The 25,767-nt window shown below is 44.5% G+C and overlaps 1 protein-coding gene across 14 annotated transcripts in view; it reads left to right on the top strand.

The window, feature by feature from the left end:
* The window catches only part of LOC123993519 (rap guanine nucleotide exchange factor 2-like), a 157,443-nt gene extending 132,699 nt beyond the window's left edge, over nucleotides 1-24,744 (top strand). For 7 of the 14 annotated variants that reach the window (XM_046295737.1, XM_046295738.1, XM_046295740.1 and 4 more), the window contains 16 exons: nucleotides 415-581; nucleotides 825-943; nucleotides 1,380-1,537; nucleotides 1,748-1,762; nucleotides 2,385-2,625; nucleotides 2,985-3,368; nucleotides 3,677-3,888; nucleotides 9,184-9,307; nucleotides 9,730-9,753; nucleotides 12,046-12,269; nucleotides 12,481-12,651; nucleotides 14,085-14,228; nucleotides 17,236-17,440; nucleotides 18,250-18,764; nucleotides 20,579-21,000; nucleotides 21,522-24,744. In XM_046295737.1, coding sequence (XP_046151693.1) covers nucleotides 415-581; nucleotides 825-943; nucleotides 1,380-1,537; nucleotides 1,748-1,762; nucleotides 2,385-2,625; nucleotides 2,985-3,368; nucleotides 3,677-3,888; nucleotides 9,184-9,307; nucleotides 9,730-9,753; nucleotides 12,046-12,269; nucleotides 12,481-12,651; nucleotides 14,085-14,228; nucleotides 17,236-17,440; nucleotides 18,250-18,764; nucleotides 20,579-20,958 — 3,083 coding nt within the window. In that variant the 3' untranslated portion in view covers nucleotides 20,959-21,000; nucleotides 21,522-24,744. Of the gene's footprint in view, nucleotides 1-414; nucleotides 582-824; nucleotides 944-1,379; nucleotides 1,538-1,747; nucleotides 1,763-2,384; nucleotides 2,630-2,984; nucleotides 3,369-3,676; nucleotides 3,889-9,183; nucleotides 9,308-9,729; nucleotides 9,754-12,045; nucleotides 12,270-12,480; nucleotides 12,652-14,084; nucleotides 14,229-17,235; nucleotides 17,441-18,249; nucleotides 18,765-20,578; nucleotides 21,001-21,521 lie in introns of those variants that run through there. The other 7 variants (XM_046295739.1, XM_046295742.1, XM_046295744.1 and 4 more) reach the window with 5 other exon arrangements.
* Nucleotides 24,745-25,767: the final 1,023 nt, after the last annotated feature.

Genomic DNA, 25,767 nt, shown 5'->3' on the forward strand with positions numbered 1-25,767 from the left:
AGCCAGGGCTCTATGCAGTACTGTTCGCCTCCCATAGTCTGTTCTTGACTTGGGGATTGTGAAGAGACCTCTGGTGACATGTCTTGTGGGGTATGCATGGGTGTCCAAGCTGTGCGCTAGGAGTTTAGACAGACCACTCTGTGCATTCAGCTTGTCAACACTTCTTACAAAAACAAGTAGTGACGAAGTCAATCTCTCCTTTGAGCCCTGAGAGATTGGCATGCATGTCATTAATGTTAGCGCTCCGTGTACTTTTAAGGGCCAGGGCTGCCCTGTTCTGAGCCAATTGTAATTTTCTTAAGTCCCTCTTTGTGACATCTGACCACACGACTGAACAATAGACCATGTACGACAAAACTCGTGGCCTGTAGGACCTGCCTTGTTGATAGCGTTTCCCCCGTTTCATCCACCCAGTGTTCAAGGAGCTCCTTGCCCGACCAGAGCACGACCACGAGGCAGAGGGTGAGGAGCCGCCAGAGGTGGACCGCAAGAATGGCGCCCCGGCACACCTGCCCAAGATCGGGGATATCAAGAAGGGCTCGCGCTACTCCATTCCTGACCTGGCGGTGGATGTTGAGCAGGTGATGTTATGGACTACAGTACCCATAATGCTTTGTATGTTATCAAAGACGTATTCATTAGGCACCAAACGGACTGAAACAGAAAGGTACTACCTGACATTATCCAATCAGAAATGCTTGTTTTTATTTTTTTGTTGTAAAACATTTAGCTGTGGTGTGGCCTAATGAATATGTCCCTGGTTTTATCTTAGTAAAGACGTTCCTAACGCCTAATGTAATGTTGTCCCCGTCTCCTCAATGCAGGTGATGGGCCTGGAGAAGGCCAGCAAGAAGGCCAAAGCCAACACGGTGGGGGGAAGGAACAAGCTCAAGAAGATCTTTGACAAGACGCTCACCAGCATCCTGCCCCCAAAACCATACAAGTAAGAGACGGTCGAGACCAATGGAAAAGGTTGCTTCAAAGTTAGAGGACTGGAGTGTGGAATAAAATAGGCTCGACTTATTCATGTTTTTTGTGTTGTGTTGATGATGTGTTGAACAGTGTCACCTCTTATGAAGATGTATTTATAACAAATGTATTTAACTAGGCAAGTCAGTTAAGAACATTCTTATTTACAATGTCGGTTATTTAAAAAAAAATGTAAATATTTTCTTAACTGTATTGTTAAGGGCTTGTAAGTAAGCATTTCACGTTAAGGTCTACTACACGAGTTGTATTTGGCGCATGTGAAAAATAAATTGTAATTTGATGTATTGAGCAGTGTAACCTCTCTTTCTGATATACTTTACTGTAAAAACATTGCCCTCGATCCTCTGACAGTGGAACTTTCCAACCCCTCCCTCCCTCTGTTTCCGTAGCGACGTGGGTGTGGGCCAGTCGCAGGACGACAGCATCGTGGGCCTGAAGCAGTCCAAACAGATTCCGGCCGCGCTGCCAGTCAGCGGCAGCCTGTCGTCCAGCAACCCTGACCTGCTGCAGTCCCACCACCGCATCCTGGACTTCAACAACCAGCCTGGTGAGAACCAACAGACACACTCCTCTTTGAACCTTTTAATATACAACCATATGTTATAAAGCGTACATTACACATCTATAAGCTCCACTTGGCTGTCATCTCTCTTGAGGCAGTCTATTTTCATACATTCCTAACGAGGGAAATTATTCGCCAGATGTTTGACCCACGTTTTAATGTTCTCCCACACATATACTCTTTGTGTTCCTTCAGCCCCAGTCGTGACGAGTGAGTATCGGTCTGCTTTTGTTCTGCCCACACAACGCTTGTCCTCTTTGCAAAGCCAACCTGCTGTTTCTTTCACAAGCTTCCTATGGTGTTTCTAAATCTGGGGTCTTAAGGGTTAATGTTTTCTAATTGTGGTTATGGTCTGGGCATGTGTGTCTTGATAACAGCAGCCTGCAAATCAGTGTGTTTTAATGGGTTACGTAGGCCTGAATCTAACTGGGCTGTAGAAAGCACAATCATGTCCTTGTCAATGCTGTCAGTCAGCCCCTCTGCTCTTTCAAAGTTCTAGTCGGCTAAATGAGTTCCACAAACTCACCGTAGATCATTGAGCATGTCAGCGTGGCTTCTAGCAGACATCAGTTGTTGACATTTTTGTTGAAATGTTTGGAGTACAGTTTGAAACTAATTGATCCTGTAACCTTTTTTGAGGTTAAGTGACTAGCAGTGACCCATTCATTCTAATTTTGGTGTGTTTTGGGGTGTTATGGTGAATTATGGTGTAACCTTGGGTAAATAAAAAAGCAATGGTACTTGAGTGATGTGACTGTCCACAATGAAATTGCTGAATTCTGACATGAGAATTGTGTGAGTAATTCCTATTTAACCCCCCCCCCCCATCCAGACATGTCAGACCAGGTGCTGCGGGTGTTCAAGGCAGACCAGCAAAGTCGATACATCATGATCGGTAAGGACACCACGGCCAAAGAGGTGGTGGCCCAGGCCATCCGGGAGTTTGCCCTGACCGCAGTGCCCGAAGCCTATTCGCTGTGTGATGTGTCCATCACGCCGGAAGGCGTCATTAAGCAGCGCCGGCTCCCGGAGCAGCTGTCCAAGCTGGCAGACAGGATACAGCTCAGTGGCAGGTAAGTACAGGTTTTATTGATCACATTGTTTATACAGGTTAGCACCATCTCTTTTACAAGAGATAACAAAGTCCCCTTGTGCTGACTTTCTCCTGACCATTCCTATCTTAATCACCCCTCTTATGAAACACCTTGTCCTTTTCTACTTTTACTTAAGTCACAGTACATCAGGTGTTTGTTAATAGTTACTCAACTTGATGAATAAGTCCAACAACAAAAACACCTATTTTAAATATGTGCTTTGTGTTGAGATGATTCTATTAGAGGAGCAAAATGGAGATGGACCATTTTATTTATGTACAATAGAATACCTGTGTGTATGTGAGAGAATAGTAAAGGAACTCCCTGCTCTTCTCTAGATACTACCTGAAGAGCAACATGGAGACAGAGACCCTCTGTTCAGACGAGGACGCCCAGGACCTCCTTCGTGAAGGCCAGATCTCCCTCCTCCAGCTGTCCACCATGGAAGTAGCCACGCAGCTGTCCATGCGCGCCTTCGAACTCTTCTGCGCCATCGAGCCCACCGAGTACATCGACGACCTGTTCAAGCTCAAGTCCAAGACGGGCTCGTTTTGCCTCAAGCGCTTCGAGGAGATTATCAACCAGGAGACCTTCTGGGTGGCGTCGGAGGTGACCCGGGAGCCCAACCAGCTCAAGCGCATGAAGACGGTCAAGCATTTCATCAAGATAGCTCTCCATTGTAGAGAGTGCAAGAACTTCAACTCCATGTTCTCCATCATTAGGTGAGGTCTGAGAGGAGGAGTACGAAAGGAGACCCGGCGGTCATGTTGTATTGTTGTGATGTAGATGGGTTAATCCGATTTGGAAGAGTTTTACACCAAATTCAGCAGTTAGGCAAGCAGGCTTTCACTCCAAACATAATCTTGCATACCTGATTCTACTGAACAGCTGCCCACTGAATTGTAATTAGCTGAATCAAGTATGTTTGTGTGGGGTTGGAACAAAAGCCTGGAACCAGAGATGGCCCCCTTCTCTACTGTATCAGTATTCTAACTTCGCTGTCTTTCTGTGGTCCTCCCCCCCCCAACAGTGGTCTGAACCTGGCCCCAGTATCTAGACTCCGGGGCACGTGGGAGAAGCTGCCCAGTAAGTACGAGAAGCTGTTTGGGGACCTGCAAGACCTGTTTGATCCATCCAGGAACATGGCCAAGTATCGCAATGTGCTCAACAACCAGAACCTCCAGCCTCCCATCATCCCCCTGTTCCCCGTCATCAAGAAGGACCTCACCTTCCTGCATGAAGGTAGACAGTCACACACCTAGTCATTTTGGATCACAAAATGTGTTCCAAACCATCTTGGAACCCAGATCCAAAGCTGTCTCACTCCAGCTATATTTAAACTTTTCCTGTTGAAAAACAATATCCCACAAATAAATACAGTAGTATACACACACTTAAGGGTAAACAAATAAATGTTTTGAGCAAAACTTCATGTAGTTGGCCATTCAAGGAGTTGGGCTGATGGTGCCCTCTGATGTCATTGGCCTCCCCCTTACTTGAAGAACCATAGCGGAGCAAAAGAGGATAGGCCCAACTACTTGTGCTATGTCATGATACCTGGATCGCCTATTGAGATTTGCCTTTTGATATGTAAAGCAAGTGTTAAATGAGGTGAAAATGAGAGTGGAGTAAAATTTGAAGGAAGAAAAACCATTGCCCTTCTCAAATCTTCTTCCAAAGCTCATCCCCAGCCCCTCTCCCTTTCCCTTTCCACTATGTCAGATTCAGCAAGTGTCGCCTATTCCCCCTCAGGAGAAAAGGGGTGTGCGTACGGCCCAGAACATCACTGGGGCCAAGCTTCCTGCCGTCCAGGACCACTATACCAGGCGGTGTCAGAGGAAGGCCCTAAAAATTGTTAGACTCCAGCCATCTGGAGGTGAAAGAAAGATGCACCTGTTTCGGCGAGGTGCTGGCTAGCGAAGTGGAAAAGAAAAGGAGACGCACACTTTAGGAGCTCAAATGCAATAATTGAATAACCTAATAACCAACCTTTCAACAGACAAGCTGTCTTCATCAGTGTATGATGACAAACACTGCAAGTCACTAGTTTCAAAGGGGGGACACAGGTGTCTGTAATCATGGCTAGGTATGGCTTGATGTCATTGGTTAATTTGCAGATATAAATAGAACACATAAAAACCATTCATGGATAGCATACGATCATAGATAGAATTTGGCTACATAGGCCCACAAACATTTACAATGAGTAGCAAAATCGCAAGAATGGCTTTAGATCAAAGTCTACGTTGAGACCGACGGTAGCAATGGTTTTTAAATGAAATATCCAGACAGCTTCTAGTTTAAACAATAAATTGTCAAGGTCACCCCCTCTCCTAGGGAGGGTGACTTGTTCAATGCCGATATAATGTAGGGACGAAATAATGGTTAGTTTCCAAAAAGACTCCAGCCACCTTAGTCATAAACTGTTCTCTCTGCGACTGCACTGCAAGCGGTACCGGAGTGCTAAGTCTAGGTCCAAAAGGCTCCTTAACAAGTTCTATCCCCAAGCCATATGACGAGTGAACAGTTAATCAAATGGCTAGCTGGACTATTTACATTGGACCCACCACCTACACATACAGTACCAGACAAAAGTTTGGGCACTCCTACTCATTCAAGGGTTTTCTTTATTTTTACTATTTTCTACATTGTAGAATAATAGTGAAGACATCAATATTATGAAATAACACTCATGGAATAGTGTTGTAACCATAAAAAATTGTTATTATTTTATATTTGAGATTCTTAAAATTAGCCACCCATTGCCTTGACAGCTTTGCACACACTTGGCATTCTCTCAACCAGCTTCACCTGGAATGCTTTTCCAACAGTCTTGAAGGAGTTCCCACATACGTTGAGCACTTGTTAGCTGCTTTTCCTGCACTCTGCGATCCAAACCATCTCAATTGGGTTGAGGTAGGGTGATTGTGGAGGCCACGTCATCTGATGCAGGACTCCATCACTCTCCTCCTTGGTCAAATATCCCTTACAAACCCTAGAGGTGTGTTGGATCATTGTCCTGTTGAACATCAAATGGTAGTCCCACTAAGCACAAACCAGATAGGATGGCGTATCGCTGCAGAATGCTGTGGTAGCCATGCTGGCTAAGTGTGCCTTGAATTCTAAATAAATCACAGACATTGTCATCAGCAAAGGACCATCACACCACCTCCTCCATGCTTCACGGTGGGAACCATCACATGCGAACGTCATCCGTTCACCTACTCTGCGTCTAACAAAGACACTGCGGTTGGAACCAAAAATCTCACATTTGGACTCCTCAGAACCCAAAGGACTGATTTCCACCGGTCTAGTGTCCATTGCTCGTGTTTCTTTGCCCAAGCAATTCTCTTCTTCTTATTGGTGTCCTTTAGTAGTGGTTTCTTTGCAGAATTTCGACCGTGAATGCCTGATTTTACCCAGTCTCCTCTGAACAGTTGATGTTGATGTCTGTTACTTGAACTCTGAAGCATTTATTTTGGCTGCAATTTGAGGCTGAGATGAGATGAGATGACGCTGACAGAGATAGTCGCCTCGCTTCAGGTACTTAGAAATCTAGGCAGGTATTTGTTTTTTTAATGTACTATTTCTTACATTATTAGCCCAGGAAATCACAAGTGTTATTACATACAGCCAGGAAGAACTATTGGATATAAAAGCAATGTCAACTTACCATCATTACGACCAGGAATACGTCTTTCCCGAAGTGGATCCTTTGTTTGAACCTCCACCCTGGACATGCGATCTTATCCCAGAGGCCGACCCAAAACAACGAGGTCGCCGCAGGAGGCCTGTGTCTTGTGACCGTAGCGTATGGGTAGGAGCAAGCCCATGTAATGCTTTGTAGGTTAGCAGTAAAACCTTGAAATCCACCCTTGCCTTAATAGGAAGCCGGTCTAGGAAGGCTAGCACTGGAGTAATATGATAAAAACATTGGTTCTAGTCAGGGTTCTAGCAGCCGCATTTAGCACTAACTGAAGTTTTAGTGCTTTATCCAGGTAGCAGGAAAGTAGAGCATTGCAGTAGTCTAACCTAGAAGTGACAAAAGCATGGATGAATTTTTCTACATCCTTTTTGGATAGAAAATATCAGATTTTTGCAATGTTACGTAGATGGAAAAAAGCTGTCCTTGAAACAGTCTTGATATGTTCGTCAAAATAGAGATCAGGGTCCAGAGTAACGCTGAGGTCCTTAACAGTTTTATTTGAGACGACTGTACAAACATTGAGATTCTCAACACTGGGGTCCCACAAGGGTGCGTTCTCAGCCCTTTCCTGTACTCCCTGTTCACCCGTGACTGTGTGGCCATGCACGCTTCCAATTCAATCATCAAATTTTCAGACGACATTACAGTGGTAGGCCTGATTACCAACAGCGATGAGACGGCCTACGGGGAGAAGGTGAGGGCCCTCGGAGTGTGGTGTCAGGAATATAACCTCACTCAATGTCAACAAAACAAAGGAGATGATCATGGACTTCAGGAAAAAGCAGAGGGAGCACCCCCCCATCCACATTGATGGGACAGTAGTGAAGGTAAAAATGTTTTAAGTTCCTTGACGTACAAATCACTGACAAACTGAAATGGTCCACCCACACAGACAGCGTGGTGAAGAAGGCGCATCAGCACCTCTTCAACCTCAGGAGGCTGAAGAAATGTGTCTTGTCATCTAAAACACTCACAAACTTTTACAGATGCACAATCGAGAGCATCCTCACCGCCTGGTACGGCAATTGCACCGCCCTCAACCATAAGGCTCTCCAGATGGTAGTGCGGTCTGCACAATGTATCACCCGGGGAAAACTATCTGCCCTCCAGGACACCTACAGCACCCGATGTCACAGGAATGCCAAAAAGATCATCAAGGACAACAACCACCTGATCCACTGCCTGTTGCACACTGCTATCATCCAGAAGGCGAAGTCAGTACAGGTGCATCAAAGCTGGGACTGAGAGACTGGAAAAACAGCTTCTATCTCAAAGCCATCGGGCTGTTAAACAGCCATCACTAACATAGAGCGCTGCTGCCAACACACAGACTCACATCTCTGGCTACTTAAATAAATGGACTTAATAAAGGTGTCACTAGTCACTTTAAATAACGGCGCTTTAATGTTTACATATCCTGCATTAATCATCTCATATGTATATACTGTATTCTATACCATCTACTGCATCTTGCCTATGCCGCACGCCATCGGTCATCCATATATTTATATGAACATATTCTATTCATCTCTTTACATTTGTATGTATAAAGTAGTTGTTGTGAATTAGTTAGATTACTGCATAGTCAGAACTAGAAGCATAAGCATTTCGCTACACTCGCATTAACATCTGCTAACCATGTGTATGTGACCATTAAGATTGAATTTTATTTGAATTTATCCTCTGCAGCATAGGTAACCCTGGGTCTTCCATACCTGTGGCGGTCCTCACGAGAGCCAGTTTCATCATAGCGCTTGGTGGTTTTTGCGACTGCACTTGAAGAAACCTTAAAAGTTCTTGACATTTTCCAGATTGACTGACCTTCATGTCATAAAGTAATGATGGACTGTTGTTTCTCTTTGCTTATTTGAGCTGTTCATGCTATAATATGGACTTGGTCTTTTACCAAATAAAGCTATCTTCCGTATTCCACCCCGACCTTGTCACAACAACTGATTGGCTCAAATGCATTAAGAAGGGAAGAAATTCCACAAATTAACTTTTAATGGGACACACCTATTAATTGAAGTGCATTCCAGGTGACTACCTCATGAAGCTGGATGAGAGAATGCCAGGAATCTGTAAAGCTGTCAAGGCAAAGGGTGGATATTTGAAGAATCTCAAATATAAAATATAATATCAAATTTTTGGTTACTACATGATTCCATGTGTTATTCCATAGTTTTGATGTCTTCACTATTATTCTACAATGTAGAAAATTGTTTTAAAAAAAGAAAGAAAAACTCTTGAATGAGTAGGTGTCCAAGCTTTTGACTGGTACTGTACATATTATCTTGACTAACCTGTACCCCCTCACATTGACTCGGTACCAGTATCCCCCTGTATTTTTGCCTCATTATTGTTATTTGGTTACTTTTTCAAACTTTAGTTGATTTAGTAAATATTTTCTTAAACAACAATGTAGTTAAGAAAAATATGAGTTAAAGTTCATTTGACAAGAGACCAGCACAACATTGGCTGGTTCTACCATTTCTGTATACGATGTTGCACTTAGTTAAATTGTTCATTTGAATGCCAATATTTCCCAGAGTGGCATAGTGGTCTAAGGCACTGCATCTCAGTGCTAGAGGCATCATTACAAACCCTGATTCGATCCCGGGCTTTATCATAACCGGCTGTGATCGGGAGTCCCGTAGGTTCGGCACACAATTGGCCCAGTGTTGTCCGGGGAAGGTTTGGCCGGTGTCGGTTGTCATTGTAAAATAATAATTTGTTCTCGACTGACTTATCTAGTTAAATAAAGGTAAACATTTATTTTAAAGGCATCTTAATCAATCTGTTATTACTAATAGTCACTTGTCCTTTCCCAGGGAACGACTCTAAAGTGGACGGCCTGGTGAACTTTGAGAAGCTGCGGATGATCGCCAAAGAGATCCGCCACGTGGGTCGCATGGCCTCCGTCAACATGGACCCAGCGCTTATGTTCAGAACCAGGTAACTAACAACGCTTCACTATCCCCTTCAGGTCCAATCAAATCGCCGTGGGTTGTCGATGATTGATTGTTCACATGTAGATTGTCAATATTACCCGCTTCAAGGCTTTTTTTCTTGAGCAGCTGTTTCTCCGGGCCAACCCAGCTGTTTCCTGTACGGTCTACTTATTGTTGGTGTAGAATCCACTCAGTGCTCATGTGAAAGTGTGTGTGACTTTGCATGTCCACCATGCTGCCATGTCACTATTGAGTGTCTGTTTGTTATCAATGTTTCTCTCTTTCTCTCTTTTGTGGGCCTCTGGTAACCTTGCTCATCTTGGTGGCTCTTAGTGGTCTATCCTGTCTAAGCTTGTCTCCCTCCTTTCTCTCTCTCCGTCCACTCTTTGCCCTCCACGCTTCACTGTTCATGGCTATCCCTTCTAGGAAGAAGAAATGGAGGAGTTTAGGGTAAGTTTTGGTGACCGATCTTTCCATGCTATTTTATTCTGCCCAATTTATGCGATTTCCCTCATTTCTGATGTCTCGTTTGTTTGGTTTAGTGCTTATTTTACTAACCTGTTATTTTGTGCTGGTTTTACTTACCTGTTAAATAGTGCTGGTTTTACTTACCTGTTAAATAGTGCTGGTTTTACTTACCTGTTAAATAGTGCTGGTTTTACTTACCCGTTAAATAGTGCTGGTTTTACTTACCTGTTAAATAGTGCTGGTTTTACTTACCTGTTATTTAGTGCTGGTTTTACTTACCTGTTAAATAGTGCTCGTTTTACTTACCTGTTATTTAGTGCTGGTTTTACTTACCTGTTAAATAGTGCTGGTTTTACTTACCTGTTAAATAGTGCTGGTTTTACTTACCTGTTAAATAGTGCTGGTTTTACTTACCTGTTAAATAGTGCTGGTTTTACTTACCTGTTAAATAGTGCTGGTTTTACTTACCTGTTAAATAGTGCTGGTTTTACTTACCTGTTAAATAGTGCTGGTTTTACTTACCTGTTAAATAGTGCTGGTTTTACTTACCTGTTAAATAGTGCTGGTTTTACTTACCTGTTAAATAGTGCTGGTTTTACTTACCTGTTAAATAGTGCTGGTTTTACTTACCTGTTATTTAGTGCTGGTTTTACTTACCTGTTAAATAGTGCTGGTTTTACTTACCTGTTAAATAGTGCTGGTTTTACTTACCTGTTAAATAGTGCTGGTTTTACTTACCTGTTAAATAGTGCTGGTTTTACTTACCTGTTAAATAGTGCTGGTTTTACTTACCTGTTAAATAGTGCTGGTTTTACTTACCTGTTAAATAGTGCTGGTTTTACTTACCTGTTAAATAGTGCTGGTTTTACTTACCTGTTAAATAGTGCTGGTTTTACTTACCTGTTAAATAGTGCTGGTTTTACTTACCTGTTAAATAGTGCTGGTTTTACTTACCTGTTATTTAGTGCTGGTTTTACTTACCTGTTATTTAGTGCTGATTTAACTAACCCGTTTTGTTTCATACCCTTCTAACACTGCTTGGCTCTGGTAAAATGTTCTTTAGAAATGGAAAAGATCATGACTTTTGCTAGTTTCAAGTCACATTTTCTTTATTCTTCCAAAATATTTCTCAATGACTCATTAAAACTGATATAGCGATGTTGCATCCCATGCAATTCACAATCCATGAACTAGCAAAAGTGATTACTTTGTCTTCCCACCTACTTAACAAAAACAGCATGCCAAAATTCCATCTGGTTTTCAGTTCTATTAGGACAGCCAAACTAGTCATGCTTTACATCAGTGTTTCCCAAACTCGGTCCTGTCCCCCCCCCCCCCCCAGGTGCATGTTTTTCCCCCTAGCACTACACCGATGAATCAAATAACCAGCTCACCATCAAGCTTTGGTTATTTGAAAGCGGTATAGTTCTAGGGTAAAATCTAAAACATGCACCCAGGGCTGAGTTTGGGAACCCCTGGTGTACATCAGTGGCCAAGGAGAAGTAGTTTACAATACAATCATTGTGTTCAATTCCACCACACTATACATGTACTCTGGATGTACCATAGGTTCTGATGAAAAGGCATTTCACTACAGCTACTTTGGTTTTAGACCACAGAAATGTTAACTGACTATCATCACTATTTGAACCCCCAACACACACATACACGCACACACCTCCCCTGTTTCTTGACTGATTGACCCCCTATTCCCTCCTCTTCCTTGGAATGCATGGAATGTTCTGGGGCTGAGAGGAATGCCCCCAAAGCCTCAGTCTCTGCATGTCTGCCTCTCAAACGGCCCTCCTCTGAGCTACATTCCAGGAATAGTACCCCCACACACAGTTACCTAAATAGTAGTACACACACATGGTCATAGTCTGATGGTGGTCACGATCTTTCCTCTCTGTCTCTCTCTCTCTGTGTGTGTGTGTGTGTGTGTGTGTGTGTGTGTGTGTGTGTGTGTGTGTGTGTGTGTGTGTGTGTGTGTGTGTGTGTGTGTGTGTGTGTGTGTGTGTGTGTGTGTGTGTGTGTGTGTGTGTGTGTGTGTGCACGCGTGTGTGTGTGTGTGTGTGCACGCGTGTGTGTGTGTGTGTGTGCACGCCTGTGTGTGTGTGTGTGTGTGTGCACGCCTGTGTGTGTGTGTGTGTGTGTGTGTGTGTGTGTGTGTGTGTGTGTGTGTGTGTGTGCACGCGTGTGTGTGTGTGTGTGCACGCGTGTATGTGTGTGCACGCGTGTGTGTGTGCGCGTGTGTGTGTGCACGCGTGTGACCAGTTCTCTTAGCCAGGGCAGTGCCAACGCGGCGGTGCTAGACGTCACCCAGACGGGCGGGCACAAGAAGCGGGTGAGGCGCAGCTCCTTCCTGAACGCCAAGAAGCTGTACGAGGATGCCCAGATGGCCCGCCGGGTCAAGCAGTTCCTGTCCAACCTCAGCCTGGAGACCAACGAGGAGGCGCTGCAGACCCTCTCGCTGCAGTGTGAGCCCTCCATCAACACACGTAAGTGGTGGAGCGAGTACATGCTGTGGACAACACACACACGATTGCGTTCTGTCTCGCACTTAGTGTGGGAGTACATACACTTGGGATATCAAACTGCAATATGGGCCCTCCATCATCATGTGATTGATGCACATATGAGTGATCCAGGTGGCCAACACTCGGTTTCTCACTGGTAGTATTTACCACATTCTCCTCAACCATTTCTCAGTGCCCAAGAATGCTGGTGGCAGTAAAAGGCCTGACACGTCTCCGGTGGTGTCCAGGGCTGCCAGCCAGCAGAGGGGCCAGCTGCAGAAGGGCAACCAGGCCCTCCAGGTGCCTGCTGTGGCTCTCTACCCATCACGCAAGAAAGTACCCGTCAAGGACCTGCCACCATTCGGTAAGAACTTGCACAAGTTAAGGGGGAAAATAAGCTTGAAAATATACGTTATAGTACATTATTTCTTTCCCGACAGCATACAAATCTGTGTGTTTCCTTTCAGGAAAACAGATTTATTTCAATTTCAGGTAAAACGTACCTGATCACAATGTTGCTTCTAGTGTGGCATTACGCTAGTTTAGCCGCTATGAGCAGGATTCCCAAAGACCCAGATTAAGTTTATTCCTGAACTAAAAAACACTGTCAATGGAGATTCTAAAGATTAATCTGCATCTAGGAAACTGGCCTTTGCTGAAGTTTTTATCCTACTCTAAACATGGGTTAGGTTGAGGGTTAAAGCTGGAATCCTTAATGGTGAATCAGCCACATCCGATATGATATTACAACGACCGGCGGTGGTGGTGGTGGGGCGACCGGCGGCGGTGGTGGTGGGGGCGACCGGCGGCGGCGGTGGTGGGGGCGACCGGCGGTGGTGGGGGCGACCGCGGCGGCGGTGGTGGGGGCGACCGGCGGCGGCGGTGGTGGGGGCGACCGGCGGCGGCGGTGGTGGGGGCGACCGGCGGCGGCGGTGGTGGGGGCGACCGGCGGCGGCGGTGGTGGGGCGACCGGCGGCGGCGGTGGTGGGGGCGACCGGCGGCGGCGGTGGTGGGGGCGACCGGCGGCGGCGGTGGTGGGGGCGACCGGCGGCGGCGACCGGCGGTGGTGGGGGCGACCGGCGGCGGTGGGGGCGACCGGCGGCGGTGGGGGCGACCGGCGGCGGTGGGGGCGACCGGCGGCGGCGGTGGTGGGGGGACCGCGACGGCGGCGCGGTGGTGGGGGCGACCGGCGGCGGTGGGGGCGACCGGCGGCGGTGGTGGGGCGACCGGCGGCGGCGGTGGTGGGGGCGACCGGCGGCGGCGGTGGTGGGGGCGACCGCGGCGGTGGTGGTGGGGGCGACCGGCGGCGGCGGTGGGGGCGACCGGCGGCGGCGGTGGGGGCGACCGGCGGCGGTGGGGGCGACCGGCGGCGGTGGTGGTGGCGACCGGCGGCGGTGGTGGGCGCGACCGGCGGGGGCGACCAGCGGTGGTTGGTTGGCTACTGAGGATTCCATCTTTACGTGTAATTCAGGATTCAAGAAAACTGTGGAAAGTGGGAATTATTTCTTGAAGAACCTCCAGTGGAGGGAGACTCATGTAGCTGTGCTCCAGTGTGTTGCTACAGTAGTATCCACTCTGCCAAGTTTGCTTTTCTCCATCCATTTAAATTCTTAGACAATAGATACAACCTCTGTAGTTCTACCTCTCCTTTCACTGTGACTTGAGCACCACCTAGAGGCCATCTGGCCAAGTGAGGATTAAAAACTCACCAGACAATGTAGGCTATGGCTATGTTTAAAACCCCACCATTGACGTTGACTCCACAACGCTAATTTTGGCTATTGTTTTGTTTTGAAGGAACGAGTTCCCCTCAGTCGTTGAAGAAGATCCTGTCACTGTCAGAGGAGGCCAGCAAGCGTCAGACTGAGGACACTGTAACATCCAACAACACCTCGCAGCTCTCCTCCCCGCCCACCTCACCACAGAGCTCACCCAAGAAGGGTAAGCTAATAATCCCATCAATCCAACCTCAGCCCAGTGCCCCTCTCACTCACACAGAGATTTAGAAGATTACTGCTGACACCTTGTGGTCATAGTGAAACTACCAGTTCAGCCTTCTGTGATGTCATAATAATACTGATGTAGCAACGGTTAATCAAGGTTTTTAGGGCCATGGAATACTGAAAGTGTTTTCTTGTGACCCATGAAAAAGGAAAGTTGAGCTGACGGAGCTTGCAGTGTTTCGCTATGGTTTTAGTCATAAATCTAGCAGGAGGGCAATATTTTATAAATGTAGTAGTGTGTGTGTGTCCTCTTAGAAAGCTATGACCTTTGGCTTTCACCTGGAATTGTTTATTTATGTCTGAGAAAAAAATACTTTTCAACCGATATGATCTAGTACACACTACAAGTATAATAAAACATATGCAAACATGATGTTATGATTAAAAAATAATAATGATTAAGCCTTTTATACTTTATAATATGTACATATATAGTTATAATCTGTTTTAGGAACATCTACCCAAGATATTTCAACTTCTTTATTTACAAATATATCATAACATTAGTGATAGTCAAAATCTGTTACATTTTGTGAACATCTCATCAAATTTAAACAGCGTGTGTCTCTCCTATAGACGAGGGGAGAAAGGATATGTAAAGGGTTCCATTTTGTCTTTCTGAGCATATGCAATGTGTCTGCCTAGACTGTCTACACTGTTCCATATTGGAATCGGCGATCAATCACCCCTACCTACCTCACTCCTTACATACCGTGATGCTGTCCTGTGTCCTATCTGTGTGTGATGTCTCTTTGCCTTGCTGCACGCAGGGCTCGGGACACTGAAGGGCCAAAGTGTCCGGAAGGTTACCTTTACCAGTAAACAGACAGCCACAGGTAAACTGGGACTGGCCCAGACCGGCCCTAGACCTAAACAGACGCTGCTGGCCTAGACCTTTTATTTCAATATTTGCACTCTATGTACACTCACAGGGCCCTACACACTCACCCATGCTGTCACTCAAACACACATGCACACAAACACTCACTCCACCACCCGCTCACTCACATAATATGGAGATACATTTATACGGACTCTACACACCCATACACCACTCACATACACCGATGCTGCTACTATTGTTTATCTTATATCCTGTTGGCTAGTCCCCTTATCCCTATAAATATCTACCTCCATCACTCCAGTATCCCTGCACATGTAAATATAGTATTGGAATTTACTTTTGAAGTATTTCCTGTATATAGTATGCTTAGTTACTCTCTATATTATTATTCCTTGTGCTTTTTTTCTAGTAATACATTGTTATTGATTATTGCATTGTTGGGTTTTGAGTTTGCAAGAAGGCATTTCACTGTACTTGTGCATGTGACATTAAAACTTGAAACTGGAAACTAAGAAATAAAATGTTTTACGTTGCATGCCCTAATGAACACGACCCAGTTGGATCTTACAAATACGAAGTGGTTGGGACCTGTATATGTACTGAATAAAAATAAAAACGCAACATTATTTCATTGATTTTACTTAGTTACAGTTCAAGTGAGGAAATGCGCCAATTGAAATAAATAAATTAGGCCCTAATCTATGGATTTTACATGACTGGGAATAAAGATGTGGGTCAAAATGGGCCTCGGGATCTCATTGCGGTATTTTTGTGCATTCAAATTGCCATCGATAAAAAACAATTGTGTTCGTTGTTCGTAGCTTATGCCACACGATGGATTATCTTTCAAAGGAGGAATGCTCACTAACAGGGATGTAAGCAAATGTGTGCACAACATCTTAGAGAAATAATGTTTTTGTACATATGGAACATTTCTCGATCTTTCAGCTCATGAAACATGGGACCAACGCTTAACATGTTGCATTTATATTTTTGTTCGGTGTATATAGGGGGTCCTGCGGGCTTGTCTGTCGCCCTGCTTGTCTTAGTAGCGGAGTTGCTGCTGGGATGTCTAGTAGTATGACCGTTGCTTCAGAAGATATATGGGCTCCGCTTGATTCATGTCTGTGTGTTTAGAAGCCGGTAGAAGCACTTCGGTCCACCGGTGAAAAGTAATTCACTTATTATTGGGTGGGTTTCAGGAACTGACTTGACGTTAGGCCATCTGACTTAGAAGATCAGTCCTCCATTTTCTGAATGGTAGCTCGCGGTTGGTTTGCCAATGATTTAATTTCACAGAACACTCAATTTCCAATTACTTGTGCCCAGAATGTTAGAGAGCAGAGTAATTTGATGAGATTTCTGGCTTTGAGATGAGGTTCTTGGTGTGTGTGAATGGAGATTGCTTTGAAATGTCAGTCATTCTGTGACTCCAAGCTAAAGGTGTGAGGATCTTCATTTTTTTTCTCTCGATTGAATCACTGCCCCAAGCACGTTCTGAGTTTGTTGTAAAGCTAGGACTTGCTGTGTATTTCCCCAATCCTTTTATTAGGCTGATTTTAGGTGATTGTGGGCTTTGTGTTGTGGCTTCCTTGAATCTTAATTTCTCCTTTCATATTAGGTCACAGAGTTTGACCGGCCGTGTTCAAGCTGTAAGTTATCTGGCGTGCAGTGTGATGGTAGTGATTTGAGAGGTCAGAGGTTTTGTTTTCGACGTGCAGTTAGGTTCATAGGCTGCAAGAAACTTCTCTTTCTATGTGTTCTCCCATCCAGCCAGCTGTAAATCCATGTTCAGAGGTTCTAAATGATTCGATCCTCTGAACACAACCCCTGGTCCTGTGTAGCTCAGTTGGTAGAGCATGGCGCTTGTAACGCCAGGGTAGTGGGTTCGATCCCCGGGACCACCCATACGTAGAATGTATGCACACATGACTGTAAGTCACTTTGGATAAAAGCGTCTGCTAAATGGCATATATTATTATATTATATTATATTAGTAGATTGGAATCATTTAGCACTTTGTGTGACATCTGCTGATCTGAAAAGGGTTTAATAATGATTGATCAGTCAGTTAATGGACCACCCCCCCTACTCTCTCCAGGCTACCCCAGAACAGGAGATGCCTACTCAGACTCGTGTCACAGCGAGATCTCATCGCGCTCCAGCCTGGTCAGCAACTCCTCCTTTGACATGGCCCAGGAGGAGAGGAGGGGGCTCAGGCACTCCGGCGGGGTGGGAGACCCCCACGCTGGAGGGGTGCGTCTGGAGAGGAGGGCTACGACAGACCCGGACCAGTACAGCCTCGGGTATGAACCAACACTGCCCATTTCTATTGATCATCATCCCAAAAACTTTGTTTAAAGGGGTAATGTACCCTAGTTATAAAATTGTTGAGTGGTTAACTTGAAAATGTAGTATTTGGTACACATCCTATTTTAACAGCTAAGTACAGTGATGAGCGTTAATTTCAAAAATGGAAAAAGGAAGAGATTCAATCCTAACTCTTTATTTTAACAACCCAGTTGTTAAGGTATAGCTTGTCTCTAATCCCTAACCCCCACTGTAAAGGTATAGCTTGTCTCTAATCCCTAACCCCCACTGTAAAGGTATAGCTTGTCTCTAATCCCTAACCCCCACTGTAAAGGTATAGCTTGTCTCTAATCGCTAACCCCCACTGTAAAGGTATAGCTTGTCTCTAATCCCTAACCCCCACTGTAAAGGTATAGCTTGTCTCTAATCCCTAACCCCCACTGTAAAGGTATAGCTTGTCTCTAATCGCTAACCCCCACTGTAAAGGTATAGCTTGTCTCTAATCGCTAACCCCCACTGTAAAGGTATAGCTTGTCTCTAATCGCTAACCCCCACTGTAAAGGTATAGCTTGTCTCTAATCGCTAACCCCCACTGTAAAGGTATAGCTTGTCTCTAATCGCTAACCCCCACTGTAAAGGTATAGCTTGTCTCTAATCGCTAACCCCCACTGTAAAGGTATAGCTTGTCTCTAATTTCTAACCCTCATTGTAAATGTATAGCCTGCCTCTAATCACTAACTCCAATTGTAAAGTTATAGCTTGTCTCTAACTCTCTGCCCCCCCCCCCGCCCAACCCCACATACAGTTCCTACTCATCCATGCAGGACTGCCGGGGTCTGTATACCTGTGCCACGGTGCTATCTCCCAGCTCTGAAGAGCTGACCCAGGACCAAGGGGACCGTGTCTCCCTGGATGCTGCAGACAGTGGCCGCGGCTCCTGGACCTCGTGCTCCTCGGGCTCCCACGACAACATCCAGACCATGCAACAGGGACGCAGCTGGGAGACCCTGGCCTTCGGGCCGGGTGGTGTGGTCAGCGTGGGTGTCCATCCTCCCGGGGGGCCTGAAGCGTTTATAGGGGTCCCCTCTGGAATGTGGGCGTCTCAGGCTAGAGGGAGCTGGGCATCGGCCTCTTCTTCATCTTCCTCTGCAGCGTACTGGGGCGAGGACTCGGAGGGTGACACAGGCACGATTAAACGCCGAGGCGGGAAAGACGTGAACGCTGACCCGGAGACGAGTAGTATCACGTCCATGGGGTCTGACGAGGCCAAGCAGCACGGGAGGCCATCGCCCATCACCGCCGGCAACAAGGGTCTTATCAGTGAGTTGACCACTGAAATGTTTGTTTGTCTGTTGTGTTGATGGAAGGGTTAAGCTGTCCTCATAGGCTAATGTTAGGGTGACCATACCTGTTCCTAATGTTAGGGTGACCATACCTGTTCCTAATGTTAGGGTGGCCATACCTGTTCCTAATGTTAGGGTGGCCATACCTGTTCCTAATGTTAGGGTGGCCATACCTGGTCCTAATGTTATGGTGACCATACCTGTTCCTGAACAAATTAACAGGTTCCTAATGAAAGGTCATATTTTTAGAATGTTCTGAAAATGCTAAACCCTGCTCACATGTGTATGCATTTTTGCATTGTGTTCATCCATGGAGAGAAGTGCATGTCAGCTGAAAGATGTCCACATGTAGATCTCCATGCCAACACCTTTTCTGGATGGAGTGTGTGGTGCAGACTTGAGGTCGACCGATTAATCGGAATGGCCGATCAATTAGGCACGATTTCATAACAATCGGAAATGGGTATTTTGGGGCGCCGATTTGCCGATTTCTTTTTTTTTTTTTTTTTTTTTTTTTGGGTATAATTTTTTTTTAAATGTATGTGTATATATATATATATATATATATTTTTTTTTTTAACTAGGCAAGTCAGTTAAGAACACATTCTTATTTTCAATGACGGCCTAGGAACGGTGGGTTAACTGCCTTGTTCTGGGACAGAACGACAGATTTTCACCTTGTCAGCTCGGGTGATACAATCTTGCAACCTTACAGTTAACTAGTCCAACGCAATAACGACCTGCCTCTCTCTCGTTGCACTCCACAAGGAGACTGCCTGTTACGCGAATGCAGTAAGCCAAGGTAAGTTGCTAGCTAGCATTAAACTTATCTTGTAAAAAAACAATCAATCATAATCACTCGTTAACTACACATGGTTGATGATATTATCTAGCGTGTCCTGCGTTGCATATAATCTGACTAAGCATACAAGTATCTAAGTATCTGACTGAGCGGTGGTAGGCAGAAGCAGGTGCGTAAACATTCATTCAAACAGCACTTTCATGCGTTTTGCCAACAGCTCTTCGTTTTGTGTCAAGCATTGCGCTGTTTATGACTTCAAGCCTATCAACTCCCGAGATGAGGCTGGTGTAACCAAAGTGAAATGGCTAGCTAGTTAGCGCACGCTAATAGCGTTTCAAATGTCACTCGCTCTGAGCTTTCTAGTAGTTGTTCCCCTTGCTCTGCATGGGTAACGCTGCTTCGAGGGTGGCTGTTGTCATTGTGTTGCTGGTTCGAGCCCAGGGAGGAGCGAGGAGAGGAACAGAAGCTATACTGTTACACTGGCAGTACTAAAGTGCCTATAAGAACATCCAATAGTCAAAGGTTAATGAAATACAAATGGTATAGAGGGAAATTGTCCTAGAATTCCTATAATAACGTCAACCTAAAACTTCTTACCTGGGAATATTGAAGACTCACGTTAAGAGGAACCACCAGCTTTCATATGTTCTCATGTTCTGAGCAAGGAATTTAACGTTAGCTTTCTTACATGGCACATATTGCACTTTTACTTTCTTCTCCAACACTTTGTTTTTGCATTATTTAAACTAAATTGAACATGTTTCATTATTTATTTGAGGCTAAATTGATTTTATTGATGTATTATATTACGTTAAAATAAGTGTTCATTCAGTATTGTTGTAATTGTCATTATTACAAATAAATCAACAAAAAATTGGCCGATTAATCGGTATCTGTATCGGCGTTGAAAAATCAGAATCGGTCGACCTCTAGTGCAGACGCGTAAAATGTTAATTGCGTTTTACCCCACCATCTTTCACCCCCCTTAGCACGAAAGGAGAGCCGGTATCGCGAGCCCCCTCCCACCCCGCCAGGCTACACTGCCCTGACAATCTCTGACTTCAGTGAGGGCCAGACGCAGTCGCCACCCCCGCCCACGGCCCCATCCCACTCTGGCCGCCGCCCACCCGACTACTCCACGGCCCTGCAGCGCTCGCGCATGGTCACCCAGTCGCCTGACTCCCAGCATCACCACCAGGCCCAACAACACCCAGGTTCCGGAACTACAAAGCGCCATGGGCTCCACCGCACCCGCTCGCCAGACGAGGATGAAGAGCCGGAGGAGGAAGAGGGTGAGTCCTTGTCTCCCAAACTAGTCGCTCTGAGGAAGACAGTGGCACACACAACACCAGAGACAACCAGGCCCTGAGATGAGTGTACGGGTTAAAGGGCAGCCCCCCCCCAGGCTGAGGTAAATTACTGATTTATACCAATGATAACATGCATGCCCACCAGGAACAACAGACTACCCTCATATCCACTGCAAACCTAACCTGGTCCCAAATCTGTTTGTACTGTCTTGCCAACTCCTATGGGGAATGGGCATTGAGGAGTTGTCAAGACCGCACAAACAGATCTGGGACCAGGCTAGCACAAACCCACCACGGCATCTCATGTGCATGATGTCATCATGCTTGGACCAAAGCTCATCAGGCGTCAGCTCCTCACTCGCTGTGTTGAATGGCATTCATCTGGGGGCACAAGTTGTTAGGTTTGCTCACCAATTTTTATTTGTGTCAATGTTTTTCTCACTTTTAATGTTCATGTTTGTCGTTTTTTGCAAATTGTTCAGTTTTGATAGTAGACCATGGTACAGTAAGTTCACATAAAGGCCAGTTAGTGATGTTGTGGGGGCTTTCTGTCTGTAATTCTTTCACAGGGTTTTAACATCTTTGTAACCAACATGGCTATTTTTTTTCTTTCTCTCTTCAGATGATGAACAGGTATCAGCAGTCTGAGAGAGAACTGTCTTCTGCTGGATGACTTGAAGTCGCTTCCATGGAGCCGGAAAAAAAGACACTGATGGATGGACAAAGCAATCCAGTACGTACGTGCTTGCCTCCTGCATCGTACTCTCCCTCCTGATTGGTGGACTCCTCTGCTCATCTCCCTCCCCTGCCTTAAAGCATTATCAGGGGTTGAATAACCCTGCTTGAAAAAAATACTGTGAAGAAGGAGAGACAGAAAAGAAAGATACAATGCCTGGCACTTTGGAAAAAAGAAAAACAAGTCAAACTGTTTTGCTGGAAAAACATACGGCGACGCATGACAACCACGCTCAAACACACACAGGTGTCCTGGAACAGCTTTCCAAGACCATTATCCCAACCCCACCTCACTTTACACACAGCATCATGACGTGTTGAGCTTTGTCTGCACTTTTTCTTTTTCTACTTTATAAAACGTGAACAAAACGGACAATGATGATTTAATAAAAGAACATTGATCGATTTTGAACTCTTAAGGATTTCTTTCCAGAACTATTGCACTCTGGGGGTAAAAGAGGCTATACCCAAGTCTCATCTATGGACTCGGAATGACAAATCTGTCAAAAGGCTGTTTTATTCCTTAATTACAGTATTATCTGGTCATTCACATATTAGATATGACCTGGTGGTGGCTTCACCCCACTGCTAACTGGACAGTCACAATGAGAGAAATAATTGTTGGTTACCCAAAATTATTTCTCTCATTGTGACTGTCCAGTTAGCAGTGGCAGTTTGGCTCCATTCCCAACCCTGGCCTGGATATCGGTCTCTTTTTCCAATACGACCAGCCACATCTTAAGTACTAGGTAATATACAGTAATGTACAGGTTTAACGGTGGGGGGCGTAGCAGTGGCCCTACCTGTCTAGCCGGTCCCATCTGGCTGGACCTAGCTCGTTGGCCAGTCCCATCTCCGATTGTAAAACCCCTTCTATTTTTAGTGATAGATATGGCTGCCTATAGTTGTTTAGCTAGGCTGGCAAGCTAGCTAGCTACCTAGCTACATAAGTTGGCAAACATCAAATAAATATCCCCCCCACTGTAACACAGGTATGATAGTCGGCAATACGTGTTTCAGAAGATTAACTCAAGTTAGCTAGGTGGCATCATCCGTGTTTGTCATCTGCCCTCTTGGTGCTGGCATCAGCTATAGCTGAGCTTCTAGCTAAATCAAACTCTTTGCTATATTCCGGTTGAAACGTATAGGTGAATGTCATCATGTAGGTAACAAAAATGCTCCATCTTTGAATTTGTGTTGATGAGAGTTATCACCAGACACATTGTGGTCTGGTCAGTTTTTTTCAATTTTGCCTAAAGGATTGTGTTAGTGTCCGCCGCCTCCCTTTCAAAAAAGCCTGCCTTGGGGGAGGGACGGGGCCAGAGCAGGAAGCATTGCCCACACGCGTTTTAGTCTTTCAGAGATTGGAAAAAATGTCAGCTTGTATATTTAGCAATGAATCCTCTGATAGGAACATCCAGGTTTTAAACTGGACGGTCACCTGGTGACTTATATTCATTCTATATTTAGACAGTATTGTTTTGGACAACTATGTGAGATTTATATTGGCTTAGTCTTGTCCCTAATGGTGATGTTGAAAGAGAAGTACAGAGGTGATTTATACCTGTTTTTAAAATGAACCAACTTGGGGACGTGTTTGAGTTATGCACCCCAAAGGCTTGAATCCTATAGAGGTGAATGGAGTCTCGGATCTTTCAGTGGTGCTGCAATCTGCTGTTGCTACGTCCATTTTTGGACTTATAAATTAATGATATATATCCATTGATTCTTGAAGAATATAACTTATAAATGCCTCATGAACTTAGTTCAACTTTCAATCCCCATCATACCCCAAAATAGAATCTTGTTTTACTTCAATGTTTGGAAATGTAAACCGACATTGTATAGCCTGAAAAACATGCTTAAAACTAATTTTGATATCTTGATTGGTCAGTCCTTGCATACATATCTCCGTCTATTCATTTGAGTGGTTACATTTCTCCAGGCTCAGCTTTTTAGCAAAACTGAGGCGGTGTTGAATGCTTTATTGTTTCAACTAAGGATTGCCCTTTTAAGACTGAACTAGAATACACGAGAATGAACTAAAATAAACCTTCTCTCCAACCTTGCTGTTGGAGACATCCATTCCTCGTCATTGCAAAGCCACTTAGAGAAGTCCTCCACTGTTACAGGCATCAAGATCAGTGGATGTACATATGAGTAGGCAATGCTAGCGTAGAACAAACCTGTTACCCACTGTTTCGCAACATCATTGGAATTGACTGAAGGTTATTGAATATGTTTGTTTTTTACTCCAGTGGGGAAGTTACCTAGATTAAATAATTAACTTTGATGGCTGCTAATCAGAATTATTAGTAATCAAATTGTGAAAGTGTCACTTATTTTATCACTGAGTTGTGCTGATCACATTGATCAGTAGTAAAACTATAGACTGAGAAGTAGAAATAAACGAGTGCAGTGTTTTTCACTGTGGTTTGTCATTACACTATAATCATTTGTCATGTTTTTTGTTCATGATACATTTTTTTCTATGGCTGCCAATAGATTGTCGAATGTGTTTGTAATTCAGTGGTAACATGCATCATCATCATTCACTTTCCTTCAACTCTTTAGCAGGCCAAGTCCTATTTCGAAAAACAAAACATTGCACAACAATGTACAAGCATAAAGATAATTGTAGTAGGTAGAACTGCTACTTGGTTTGATGTGTGATGTCAAGTGAGAAGTGTATATTTAACTGGTGATTTCTCATACTTTCTTGTACTACTTTGACCTGTATGTCTTTTAAAAAGACAATTGGTGGAGTACGTATCGGTAGTTTTTTTGTATTTTTAATACAATAATTGTAAATATTGGTTATATTTTTGTTGAAATGTACTATGTTTATGCCTCAACATCCAGTTTGTATGAAGCTGGGAAATCAATAAATACTACAAAAGTGATCAATTCATAGGTTTAAATGCACTTATTTTTTTTCCTACATTTGGAGGTTTCGTGAATATTGAATATTGTTCCTCTCCAAGACCTCTCCTACACACCATCTAGTGTTTGCACAAGATAAGACATGGAAGTAACTTGAACTGTGTAACCCTCATACTTTTCTAACTGACAACAGTGTACGTCAGAATTAATAAAAATGTCTCCACTTGTTTTGTTTTTTTACTTTTGTCATTTTTGTTTGGAGTAATAATTACTCAAATGTGATACATACAGCAGTGTAAGGTATAGTTAGCCATGTTTTCTGAGGAGATAAAACATTATCTTCACTAATCATATTTATTTCACATATTTTCTACAACGCCTTAAACTTTTCAGAACTAAAACTGTTGATGGACATTGACTGAAGCCTGTCCTTTAGCAATGTAATGTTAAAGTCTTCTTGAAAAGCCCTTGTTTCTTTGAATTAGAGTACATTCACACCCTTTATTAGACATTGGTTAAATGCTGTTCACTGTGAATGAGCTAACTTTACAATTGTACAATTTATTAAAATCAGTATACATAAATAGCTGGTTTTCATTTATTTCAGTCATACATCAATGATGTGTTTTTAGGCTGCGGTTAGAGCCAAGTAGACAGCCTTCCAAGTCTGGTGTACAAGGTGATCCAGGTCTGGTTAATGTAAATCACACATGGTGATTTGTCCACACTGTCTCTTGGAGTAGGCCCATGCTCAATCCCTCTTTAAAACTCTTTACCTTGGGGACTGGACCAGAAACGGGTAGGACCAGGGCAGAAGATCCAGAAGCAGCTATGAGGGATGAGTTGACTTCAGACAGCCGAAGTCTAAATGGAAGGGCTCGGAGTCCCTCATGTAGTGGGAAGGAAGTTGCCAATGCTGCCACTAAGAGTGAAATAAGCTCACAACACGGGCAAGTAGGTTGGATAGGTAGATCTGGCCGGTCAGGTAGGTAGATGCAATAGATCTCCGATTGTAAAACCTCTTCTATTTTTAGTCATAGATATGGCCACCTGCCATGGTTTAGCTAGCTATATATATTATAATGCCCGACAAGGCCCTCATCCCCGTCATTCACTGGAGAAAGAGACGGGGAAATCGGGGACGAAGGTCCAGATGCCTTGTAAGGATCCGGCGGTGAGCGGGTAATCTCCCTTTACCATCGGTCCTATTAGCCAACATACAATCAATGGAAAATAAAATAGACGAGCTA

Source organism: Oncorhynchus gorbuscha, linkage group LG13 (genome assembly GCF_021184085.1).
Source record: "Oncorhynchus gorbuscha isolate QuinsamMale2020 ecotype Even-year linkage group LG13, OgorEven_v1.0, whole genome shotgun sequence".
NCBI classification, from domain to species: domain Eukaryota; kingdom Metazoa; phylum Chordata; class Actinopteri; order Salmoniformes; family Salmonidae; genus Oncorhynchus; species Oncorhynchus gorbuscha.